Source organism: Silene latifolia, chromosome X (assembly GCF_048544455.1).
Source record: "Silene latifolia isolate original U9 population chromosome X, ASM4854445v1, whole genome shotgun sequence".
NCBI lineage: Eukaryota > Viridiplantae > Streptophyta > Magnoliopsida > Caryophyllales > Caryophyllaceae > Silene > Silene latifolia.
Window position 1 is genome coordinate 244,384,564 of NC_133537.1, and position 11,772 is coordinate 244,396,335.

General features: G+C 36.8%; 1 protein-coding gene across 11 annotated transcripts; it reads left to right on the forward strand.

Annotated features, from left to right (window-relative positions):
* Nucleotides 1-65: 65 nt before the first annotated feature.
* Nucleotides 66-9,177, forward strand: LOC141623878 (DNA (cytosine-5)-methyltransferase DRM2-like). Of its 11 annotated transcripts, none has more exons than XM_074440033.1 (10): nt 66-355; nt 1,240-1,425; nt 1,522-1,617; nt 1,774-1,908; nt 2,982-3,078; nt 3,191-3,240; nt 5,090-5,308; nt 5,775-5,868; nt 6,658-7,460; nt 8,556-9,177. In XM_074440033.1, the coding sequence occupies exons 3-10, from the start codon at nt 1,615-1,617 to the stop codon at nt 8,988-8,990; spliced, it is 1,836 nt and encodes a 611-aa protein (XP_074296134.1). In that variant the 5' UTR covers nt 66-355; nt 1,240-1,425; nt 1,522-1,614; the 3' UTR covers nt 8,991-9,177. The 11 variants fall into 11 exon arrangements, with proteins under 11 accessions (XP_074296134.1, XP_074296135.1, XP_074296132.1 ...); XM_074440034.1 differs by having other exon boundaries at nt 119-355; nt 1,245-1,425; XM_074440031.1 differs by having other exon boundaries at nt 119-355; nt 1,245-1,425; nt 3,194-3,240; nt 5,769-5,868.
* Nucleotides 9,178-11,772: the final 2,595 nt, after the last annotated feature.

Here is an 11,772-nt window from a genome sequence, read left to right on the forward strand (position 1 = left end):
CAGAGAGTTGAATCATCCAAAGTTTCTGATTAAATTGAATCGGATAATTCAGATCGGGTTATTCCAAGATTGATTTGGAACCACAAGTATAAAAGATTCTGAAATGCCTGGTTCCCCCCCTTTAAAAACTGCTGTGGAGTCTCTCTCCTCCTTTGTTTCCAGTCTCCAAGAGTTAGAGACTGCTTTCACTGTGGGGTCTCTTTCCTCCTTTTAAATTGCATCGAATTTAGCGCCGTACGTCCGCCATTGAAGAACGACAGCTGCAGTTCACCAACGGGAGATTCGATTACTCTCCCATCCAATCAGATTTATGTGTTGAATCCTCATTCAATTAAACCTCTAGCATTCCTTGCATGTATATCTATATCTCTTTCTTCTCTTTCCCTATTTCACTCCGTCATTCTTCTTCCCACCAATTTCATTTTTACATTGTTCTTTCGCTTGCAGTAAGTCTCCTGTAAGACGGTTTTATACAGAAATATTTTAACCATATATTATTTGGTCCATTAACAATGTTTTAAAACCGTGTTATAACCATTGCTCAATTTTCTTAATTTTATATTGAATTACGACATGCTATACACAGTGCCCTAATTTTTTATGTTCCGATTGTACTTGGTTTTGTTGTTTTCTGATTTGTGGGGTTATATGGTTGCTGTTTTCACCCGTCACATTTTATGTATTTCCTCACACAATGGCGACCTTGTACCTGTGTTTCATGAATTTTTTTATGTTTGTTGTACAGCTAGCAAGGGAAATTGTAAATTAGGGTTTTCTTTCAAGGGTTTATGAAATGGGGAGGAATGTTCAGGCAAGAGTGTGATGGATTAAACTTGTTTCGCGTAACTCATCATACTGTTGTCGATTTTGATTTCATTTCCAGTAGTTACAAATTCGCTACTGTTTTATGTTTTGGTGAATGGTATAGTAAATCATGATGGCTTATGAGGCGTTTTGTTTGCTTCACTCATATGGGCACAAATGTCTAACTGTCAAGATAGATACTAGGTTTTACATTGAGGGTTTAGTTAAACTCACGTACATCTAACCTTCCTTGCCTCGTTTGGGTGAGGGAGGACCTCCTAGTGACAGTGTGACACCTTAGTGATTTTATCCTGTTTGATTTATTGGGATTTGATCGAGTCTATTAGTTTATAAAAATGCATTTTGTCTCAGTGATTAAATGCTTGTTAAATAACCTGGTGGCCTTATTGTATGTTTGACAAAATTGTAGCTCAGTGCAGGTGAGGTTTTTATGACAGAGCTCTAGAAGGATGTCTTCAAAGTGATCTGATCTGCTCCGCAGTCACGGATCTGAAGAACTTTGCCCTCTACTTGGAATTACTTAAACCACTGTGATTTTTCACCGCTTCCTCTCAGCCCTTGAAATAATCGTTGTTTCCTCGTTGCCTAGAGGTTTCATGGGTATGATTGATCTCTTTGAAATAAAATATGCTTTTGTCTTTGTTTTACCAGTTTATTTGTGATCGGTTCTGATTTCTGTTAGACATGATATTCCAGGCTTATGAACTCTTCCTTTTGAAGATTGTGCGCCTCCTGCTTTTAGGAGGTGATATAGCTACTTATTTTCAGGTGTATATTGTCGCAGAAAATATGGTACAGTTTGATCCTTGTAATTCATTTCTCCCCCCTTTTTTTCATTGTTGTCTCTTTCTTACTCCCCTCCAATGTCCTGATTTTTTTCGTCTTTTTAGTAAGCTAGAGTTGTAAAATGTTGAGCATTTGTGCCACTTATGTTTTCAAAATTCGTAGGGAGGGATTGATTCTGATGAAGAGAGTGATAAATTTAGCTGGAGTAGTGACGATGAACTGCAAGAGAAGAAACCAACTGTTGAATGTGCTACTTCTTTAGCAACGGCAAAAGAGGGAATTACCTGCAAAGAAGAGGTGAGTGAAATTGTACTAGATCGGTCAATCTGAGTTACTTATACTAGACTTGGATCAATCTTCCGAGTATTAGAGTATTAGACTGCTAAAACCTAAACTGCATGGTACATATCTGTATATGGGAACTTCATCTTTTAGGTAAGACCGTTAGCCTGCCTTATGGTTGAGCGTGGCAAGTTTTCAACTCAAAACCTTAAAAGCTCCCCTCGGAACATTGAATCCTCACCCTATCCAACTAAACAAGAGTTTTCTTAATGTTTACGTGATTCAGTATGAAGTAGCCTGTTTTTAGAAATCTGGCTGAGTGCAGACATCAAGAAATCCTCACCCCATGTAAAGTTGGACTTCTCCTTGCATGACGTACCAAACTGCAAGATTACTTAACCTTTTAATTTGTTTACCTTTGATAAAAAATACTCCTCACAAAGAATATAAAAGGTAAACAAATGAGTGAGACAAAGGGAGTATATTTTAAAAAAATTCTTTCAACTTCAACGTTTATCATAACATGGCTTTGCTTCGGTGGAGGTCAACATATTTTAGGTTTAACATCATCAAAATTCCTTATCCAGGTTTGACAGTATTGACACTTTGAATTTCGTTCAAGTTACACCTCTACCTAGTTTCCGCCAATTTGGTAGTTACCAAGAATGAAGGAAACTAGGTGAATTTAAAAAATTTCAAGTCTTGAAACTCTCAGTTAACTTACTAAAGGAAAATGGCAATATGGCTATAAAAACCAATATTGCACCATGAAACTTCCTAGCATGTACTTTATGTGGAGTTCTTACTAGTAAAATGAACCAACATGGTATGTTTTACAATCAATCTTATAAACTGCTCAGAGCAGTCACTAATCTTCAACTTTGTATCTAACCTTGTATTATTCCGTGAGCTCAAGCAAAATGGGTTTTAGGACTAGCGCTTCCTTACTGACATTATTACATTATTGTAATCTATTTACCCGAGTCCAAACTGCACGTATTTGTGGCATCTATTGAAGATAGTTCACTGGTTAACTTAATATTAGAATTTTGTTAGCTAACCTTGAGTTGATTTTTTTGGTTCCCTAGGCAAGCTCCTCTTCTGGACCGTCATCGGCATTGTTTCGCTATTTTGTGGCATCTGGCTTCTCCGAAGACATGGTTTCAAAAGCTATTGAAGAAAATGGTTAGTATTGCATGATTACTTGAGCCACTTTTTTTAGATGAAGTCATTGAGCCAATCTAGTTGTTGAGGATATCATAGAAGCTTTTTTTGACTTACTAATTGACCTTTCCAGCAGGAGATGGGGATATGGATTCAATCCTAAATGCTCTTCTTACTTATAAGGTTAGTTCAGACTATCGTTTACTCTTATCCTTTGTTGTTTTGTTGCACTATTAGAAAAATCTTATCATGGCCCTTTTGACGATAAATTATATTTTAGCGTGTGATAAGAGTATAATTATTCGGCCTACAACCACCATCATCAATTCATCACCATCCTCCCCGACCACCACTCCTTCACCAACCACGTCAACCAACAGTCACACAACTGCCACTGCCAGACCACCCATCTCACCACTACACCACCGCCAAATATCACCATCTTCTGCCCCACTCTCAATGCCATCGACCACCACCGCCGAACTCTACCCTTAGAACCAGCACCAACACGCACAGCCGACTAGTGCAATTGCAATCGCATCGAGTATGACCCAACCTACGAAACCACCATCATCAAGTCATCACCACCCCTACCATCGTCCCACAAACCCTAGATCTACGGTGGCGAATCGAATGGAGGGATGAGGTAAGGGTGTTAGATTTGCTCATGAGTGACTTTTAAGGCGATGATAAGGTGGTTGAGAGGTTGGGGAACGTCGACGGATGACATTGCCGGAGAATTATGATAGAGAAGGTGTCAGGTAGGGTAGTGAGGGGCTTGTTGGAGTAGTCAGGCACTAGTTAGCTGCAAGGTGGGGCTGGGGTAAGGCTCGCCGAAGTAGCCGTTATTGGGTGGGTAGGGCTCACCGAAGTATATAGGGTATGGTTGGGCTTGCCATTGGGGAGGATATGGATTTGGGGTGGAGAGAGTTTAGGTTGGGGTGTTGGGTTTAAATGAATAAGCAAGGGTAGTTTGGTAAAAGACTGAAAACATTGCTTAAAAAAGGAAAAAATGAGAAGTGGTACGAACAGAAAAAAAAACATCCCGAAAAAGGAAAGGGGGAAGAAAATAGAAAAATGGAGGGACTTTTTTCTAAGAAAGATCGATAAATCTAGGAAAGGATCTGATTTCTTTTGTTTGATTTTTTTTTTCTTTTTTCTATTTTTCTTTCTTGTGTAGCAGCAAGACTATTCAGTGCAAAGAGGATACTATAAAACTATAAATTGATACATAAATAAAGGCTATAATTTTAGGAAAGGATGAAGAGCAAATCCCACCTCCTACCCGTCATTTTGAAATATTCAGTACAAACTTTCATTCTCAGCACTTGTCTAGAATCTCTCTTTTCACCCCCAATATTTTTCACATACATTCGTCTCCATCTCTTTACGCTCACACTGTTTTATGATAAATGTAAGTCCTTTAATTAACATTGTTGTTTTACGTACACAGTTCTTAAGTTTCCAATATTCTATTTCTGACAATCTAAAGTTACATGCATAGTTACTAAGGGTATGATCTTCAAATTCTGTATTTTAAAATCTCCAGTTATCCAAACAGTGGTTTTGGATTTGAAAATTTTCATTTCAGTTTCCTAATTTAAATGAAGTATTTGAAAAGAAATGCTTGTTGCCGAACAATACCTTAAGATAATCATGGATATAATGATGTTCTTGTTTTAATCAGTTATTTTAGTAAAGTTTCATAATGTTCGAAATGTTCATTATAGAAACATTTTATTATGGAATTTGTTAGTGGCTATGTAGTCAGAAGTGCCATGTCATCCTAGCTAAAATTCTAGCTTGCCATGTACATACTTTCTTACTAAAAGTATACGGAATGTATAATGACAATGACAATGATTTAGTAAATAAAAAAACTAGTGTATTATGGTGATCACTGTATGGTTGGCTCTTTAAATATCTGATAGTTTGAAGCATGCACTTATTTTTTTACTCATCTGCTAGTGCAAATAGCTACTTGGTTTCAAACCTTTCTTATGTTCTCAGTTTTTTTTGTTAATTATCATAGCATCTTGAAAGCTCTCCCTCAGACGAGCAAATTATTGAAAACCACCCTGCCACACATCAAAATGGGGATTTTACACTGAGAGAGGATGATTTGCTTGCTCAAAACCTGAATACTGACTCTGATCAGAACTTTGATGTGGATTCCGATGATTGGTCCTCAGATTATAATGAAAACATCCTCGAGGACTTTTCTGATTCTGATAGCTGTCCTGGAATTGAGGTAAACTGTTATTTTTGTTGTTGTAGCTGTAATTGCTGTAGCATCATCCTGTCACGAGTCTTATATGAGACTGTTTTATGAGCGAGACCAATCTAAATCCGTACCTATTTCTTATTTAAGTAGAGGTTTAATGGCTTGGTTTCACACATGAGACCTTCTCATTTAAGTATGTGTGGTCTAAGTTATGCTTCTTTGGCTTGTTGCATATACAATGCATTTACTTTTTCAAAAATGACCCCTCAACGCATCTATCACTGTTCATCATTTGAAAACAATGATTTGCTAGGTGTACTGTATCCCAGAGAGGATTTGTTTCCCTGTTAAACCTAAAAGCCTTCTATTTCTCAAATTTTTTAGCAGTCTGTTCGTTTTCATTATAGCTAATGATATTTCTTAATCAGTGTATGGATAATTATGAGATTGATCACTAGCTTCTCTAACTTCTACCCGTTTGTTGAAGGTACAGTCTCTCCGTTTGTCGGAAGAACAGCGGAAAATGAAATATTTGAAAGACATGGGCTACCCTGTTGAAGAAATCTCAATAGCAATAGAAAGATGCGGTAAGTGCACTCACGCATTTCCTAGACACAATGGATTTTTCAAAATAATCCTTTAAAAAAAAATTAGTCCAGTGGGTTGAGGAAAATGTATTTAGCGAAAAGGGTTCATGAATAAACACGCCAAATCAGGTGGCGTGTCTATAAGGAATATGCCATTTGCCACGGCGTGTTTGATTTAAGAGAGAAAATTGTATTTTGTAAGTATTGAATGCTACTAGAGAACAGCAAATGCAACTGGCTTAGTTGGTCATTGACTCGTGACATTGTCATGGGTCATCAAAGGTCAAGTGCTCGGTCCTCACAATCACATTGTTTTTCTAAATTTCTCCCAAATATAGCATTGTAGCGTATTTATCCTTATATAAAACACTAATGAAGGGTTGGCCAAAGTTTCGAACCCAGGTCTCTTTTCTAGTATACAGCTACACAATATAACTAACCACTATAGAACTGAACAACTTGTGTCTCTTAAATCTGCAATTAAATGCGTGTAATAAACATTATCTAGAAAGCTATATGTTCTCTAGTAAATATAACTGTCAATATTTTAATCTTATTTGTAGTTTCCTAACTACTACTGAGCGTTACATTTTATATTACCCTTTTCCCCCTCCAACCCAATCAGGATGGAGGAATAGCCAAATTTCTGTAGGCACAAAGATATCAGTGACACAGTGTAACTTTTTTAGTAGATGTGGTTGAGTTGTCTGCTGACTTAGTGATCTGCCTGAGTGAGGCATTATATGTTTTTGAATTTTGTGCGTTGTGTTATGATTTCTTTTTGTTCAGGTCCCGAGTCATCAATCGAGGAGTTAGCTGACTTCATTGGTGCCGCTCAGTTGGCAAGGGCTCTAGACGCATCATATGTGGATCCTCCTGTAAAACCTAGTTTATACGGTAAACATAAGAAGAGGAAAATGCTTGAGTTTGACCTGTCGAAGAAAAAACAAAAGGCATGTTTTGAGGAGGAACCAATCCGTCTGCCTAAACCCATGATAGGGTTTGGAGTCCCTACTGAACTCTGTCCAGATTTTCAGAGAACACTTCCCGAGGCAGCCTTGGGCCCTCCATATTTCTACTATGAAAATGTGGCCCTCGCTCCCAAAGGTGTTTGGGACACAATCTCTAGGTTCCTGTACGACGTCGAGCCGGAATTTGTCGATTCAAAGTATTTTTGTGCGGCTGCACGAAAAAGAGGGTACATCCATAACCTACCTATTGAAAATCGGTATCCTCTCCTACCAATGCCCCCTCGGACCATCAATGAGGCCTTACCCTTGACGAAGAGATGGTGGCCTCGTTGGGATGCAAGAACAAAACTTAACTGTTTGCAAACATGCATTGGTAGTGCAAAGCTAACAGAGAGGATCAGAAAGGCTATAGAACAGTACGATGGCGATCCACCTCCAAGTGTCCAAAAATTCGTCATTGAGCAATGTCGAAAATGGAATCTAGTGTGGGTAGGCAGAAATAAGGTGGCTCCTCTTGAACCAGATGAAGTGGAGATGCTCTTGGGGTTCCCGAGAAACCACACCCGAGGAGGTGGAGTCAGTAGAACTGAAAGGTACAAGTCACTGGGCAATTCATTTCAGGTATGACTTATTTTTTTGCTATACTCCTTTGTTTCAATGCCGACTTATTTTTTTGCTATACTCCTTTGTTTCAATGCCGAATCGCTAAAATACTAATACTGCAACTTTAGTCCTTACCCATAGTCAAGGCTACCGTCTATGGCAAGGTAAAAGGAGATCTCGGTGTCTAAACTGCATTACTCTAATGTGTCGTGATAGATAAGGGCTGTACGCAGCCCGACGCTTGTGCTAACAACACAGAAAGGCCAGCCCTTTGCAGACAACTGTAAAGGAAAATCACATCATGAATTCCTTTACCCTATCACTCACATTAAAAAGAATTTTCTGAAAAACTGTGTTTATTTTGTTTCTTCGTTTTTTGCCCCCTTATGTGTTAAATAAGTTTTGTTAAAACTACCAAGTTACAAATTCTCGCCACTTTTGTCATGTTTCTGGCATTGACCAAGGGGTGACATATGACTTTCTTGTGTTACACTCTATAATTTGATTATTAAGTATATATATCTCCCACCGTATTTATTTAGTTTGAGTTTTTTAATTTCTTTTTGCAATGGATTGGTGGAAGCATTAACAGAGTAGTGCCCAAGAGGGTGGAAAATAGTTGCAGTATATTTGAAAGAGAGTCACCTGCCATCCCTTGGTCAATGACACAAATGTGACTAAAGTGACTGAACTTCATAGTTTGGTAGTTTTTTAACAAAACACAAAAAACAATAGGTAGCAAAACTAAAGGCTTAGATATTCTTTCACAAAATGAGGTAATGAAAGGTAGTTTTTTCACCAGAAAAACCTGAAAAGAAGTGTAGTCAACTTTTGCGAGACAACTTATGCTAGTCTTAGACTCCAGTAGGACTGAAATAAAGGTTTAGATATCCCATATTAAAAAATATATCGACATTGTATCAACCGACTGACCGGTATTTCAATTTTCATAATACAAGAAGCTGAAAGTAATTAAACATTTTCAGTTTACTTCATCGCATTCCATGGCAAATCGTTGACTTGAAAAGGAGCTGTGCATATTGCTGCATTTAATTTTGGATAATTTTCATAATACAAGAAGTACAAAGAGTATAATGAGATATTTTACTGCAGGTTGATACAGTGGCATACCACCTTTCGGTGCTAAAAGAATTGTTTCCAGATGGCATCAATGTTCTCTCTCTGTTTTCTGGGATTGGAGGTGCTGAGGTGGCTCTTCACCGTTTAGGTATACGCCTGAAGTTGGTCGTATCAGTGGAAAAATCGGAAGTGAACCGAGATATAGTTCGGGTCTGGTGGGAACAAACAAATCAAAAGGGAATTCTGATAGATATCGATGACGTTCAAAAGTTGACAGGTGATAGGATTGAGCAACTTATTGGGACATATGGTGGGTTTGATCTGCTTATTGGCGGTAGCCCATGTAACAATCTTGCTGGTAGTAATAGGGTAAGCAGGGACGGACTCGAGGGTAAGGAGTCGTCACTTTTCTTCGACTATTGTCGCATCCTAGACTTGGTAAAGTGTATTATGAGTAGGAATCTCTGATTAATATATAACTGTAACTTGAATTTTTAGTCCTATCTTAGGCTCTTTGGATTGATTTTGCTGCGTTTCAACTTTCAAGTGTATTTTTCAAGTAGGCATAATGTGATAGAACAGCTCGTTAATTGTCATTTCTGTCTATCTGAACTTTTGTTGGAAATCAATAAATTTATGTTTTTACGTTATTCAATTTTGGTGTCTGGGCAAATTGTCTTGGGAGTACCTACAAAAAAACTTTACTCCGTTGTTTTCATCATGGTATTCAGGTTTAAATTATTTTAGTTTTTCTTGGGATTTAACAAATTCCTTTGGTAACTTGAGACTGAAATGTTTCTTAATTTTGGTAATTTGAGTCCAACTGATTCGGATTGGAATTATTGAGATGATTAGGATTTGTGCATCCAGATTGTTCATGATCAGTGTATGGATTGTGCATCCATTCGGATTGGAATTATTAGCTGTTGTTTCCCGTTTGTTAGAACTTGATTGGGATCATGAAGCTACTAGGGATAAGCAAAAATATATGATACGATTTTATTATACCTATATACGATTTCAATTATATGGATTTCCATATATTCGATACGATTTTCCATATATACGATACGGCAATGTAAAAACCCTATCGGATACGTATCGTTGAAGTTTGAAACCGGATATGCAATTTTTGATACGGTTCCTTCTAATTGATATACTCCCTCCTATTCAATATAGGCGTTTGGTAAACGACATATTGACCAATTTTTAGCATATTCAAGGGTTTTAGCATGTTTGTACATTCAATATGCTAATTTTAGTGTTTGGTAAACAACATATTGAAACAGCATATTTGGGGTCAACATGCTGTTTTACAATATGCTTCTTATTCCAGCATATTGGTTAACATATTGTAAAATTGGAAATTTTTCTCCATTTTACAAAGAAAATTAACAATTTACTAATCGTAATCTGCCAATTACCAAACACTCAAATTAATTATGCTAATTATAATATGCTAGTCAAACCTTCTGATAAAATCTGCCATTTATAATCTGTTTTTGCAATCTGCTTATACTGAAATTAATCCGCTGTTTACCAAACAGGGCCTATAAACTTCTCTATTTCCTTTTTCGTTTATTCACAATAACTTTCCTATTTCCTTTTTTGGTAAGTGTTTGTGTGGTCCAAATTTAATTGTATGGTGGGATATGTATTTGTGTGGTCCAAATTTATTTATATGGTGGGTAGTGTGTTTTCTTAATTTTTGTGTTAAAATGAAAAGAAAAGTTTATTGTGAATAGAAGGGAGTATTAAAATAAAATTATAAAATCACGAAGCAAGGAGTATATATTCATGACTCCGTCTAATTTTTATTATATGCTTTTAAATTGTTTACTCGTATACTATTTAATACCGTTTTAAAGTATTAAGAAAAATCATAAAATTACCCATATAAAATAAAAATAAGACATAAAATTACATCAATTGAACTGAAAACCTACCGTATATACGAAAAATCCATATAGGATAAGGATAGTCAAAAATGATATTTTGAAAACCGGATATTCGATACGGTTTGCAAAACTGTATCAGATATACGGTTTTGCTCAACCCTTGTAGATAGTATTAAGGTAATAGAAACTAGAAAATTAATTATGGTAGATGATGGAAATGAGGAAGAGTGGAATATCCTCTTAGTTAAGGGGATTAGTTATCGGCTAGGTAGCACGGACACTCCTCCTAATCGGCCTTCCGTGTCGGACACCCGTGTCGGACACGACACACGTCGGACACACGTCAAAACGTGTCGGACACTTGTAAAGCCGTGTCTAACTTTCATCTTTTATTTGGGCACGTGTCCGACACGTGTCCATAGTATTTTGAGCCGTGTCCATGGTATTTGGACACACCTTCAAACGGAATCAAGTTGAATTTAAGGTAAATGGCGTGAATTATTATATGGTTGAATTTGGTGGGGAAATAAGTTGAATTGAGGGCAAATGATGTTCTTTAGACTAGTAATGAGATGTCGAAATAGATTGATTATAAGTTGGTTTTTGGTTTTGGAAATGAGAATGAGTTATAATTAACGTCAAGTTTTACCTTCACTTATTTAATTTAATATTCAATACTTTTTCAAAAATAAAATCACACATAAATAACTATAAAATATATATTTTATTAAATTTAAATGACGTGTCCCGTGTCCTAAATTTCATGGGATGCCGTGTCGCGTGTCCGTATCGTGTCAGTGTCCGTGTCAGTGTCCGTGTCCGTGTCCGTTTTGGTGCTACCTAGGTTATCGGCCTTCCCTTCCATAAAGTATTACCGAACTTTAGAAGTAATAATGATTCATCCACTTCTTTTCACACTTCATAATCGGCATCAACCGCTGATTCGCCCCTATTTCTTCTTGTTCTAGCTTATCCAAGGCGAAATGCTAATGTTCTTTCCACGAGAATTTCGACGAAATACTCATAGCATTATATATTATAGGAGAGACGACTATGATCATTACAGATGTTTCGTCTGTAACTTCGTTAGTATGTCTCTCTCCTAGGTTAAAATCCACTTGCTTATCTCTCCACATAAATTAAGAACATTTGTGCTCCATAACGTTAAAATTATGGACACTAATCCTTCTTTAAAAAAACAAGAAGTTGAAGTGTCAATTTGTGGTTGAAAGTCCAATTTTTATAGAGTCTTTTTTTTTTCTTTTACCGAATTACTTAACCCACGTTCTTATAATCAGTTTAATTTATTTGACATAAGAGATAGATCTGCTTGATTTATTAAATAACTGAAT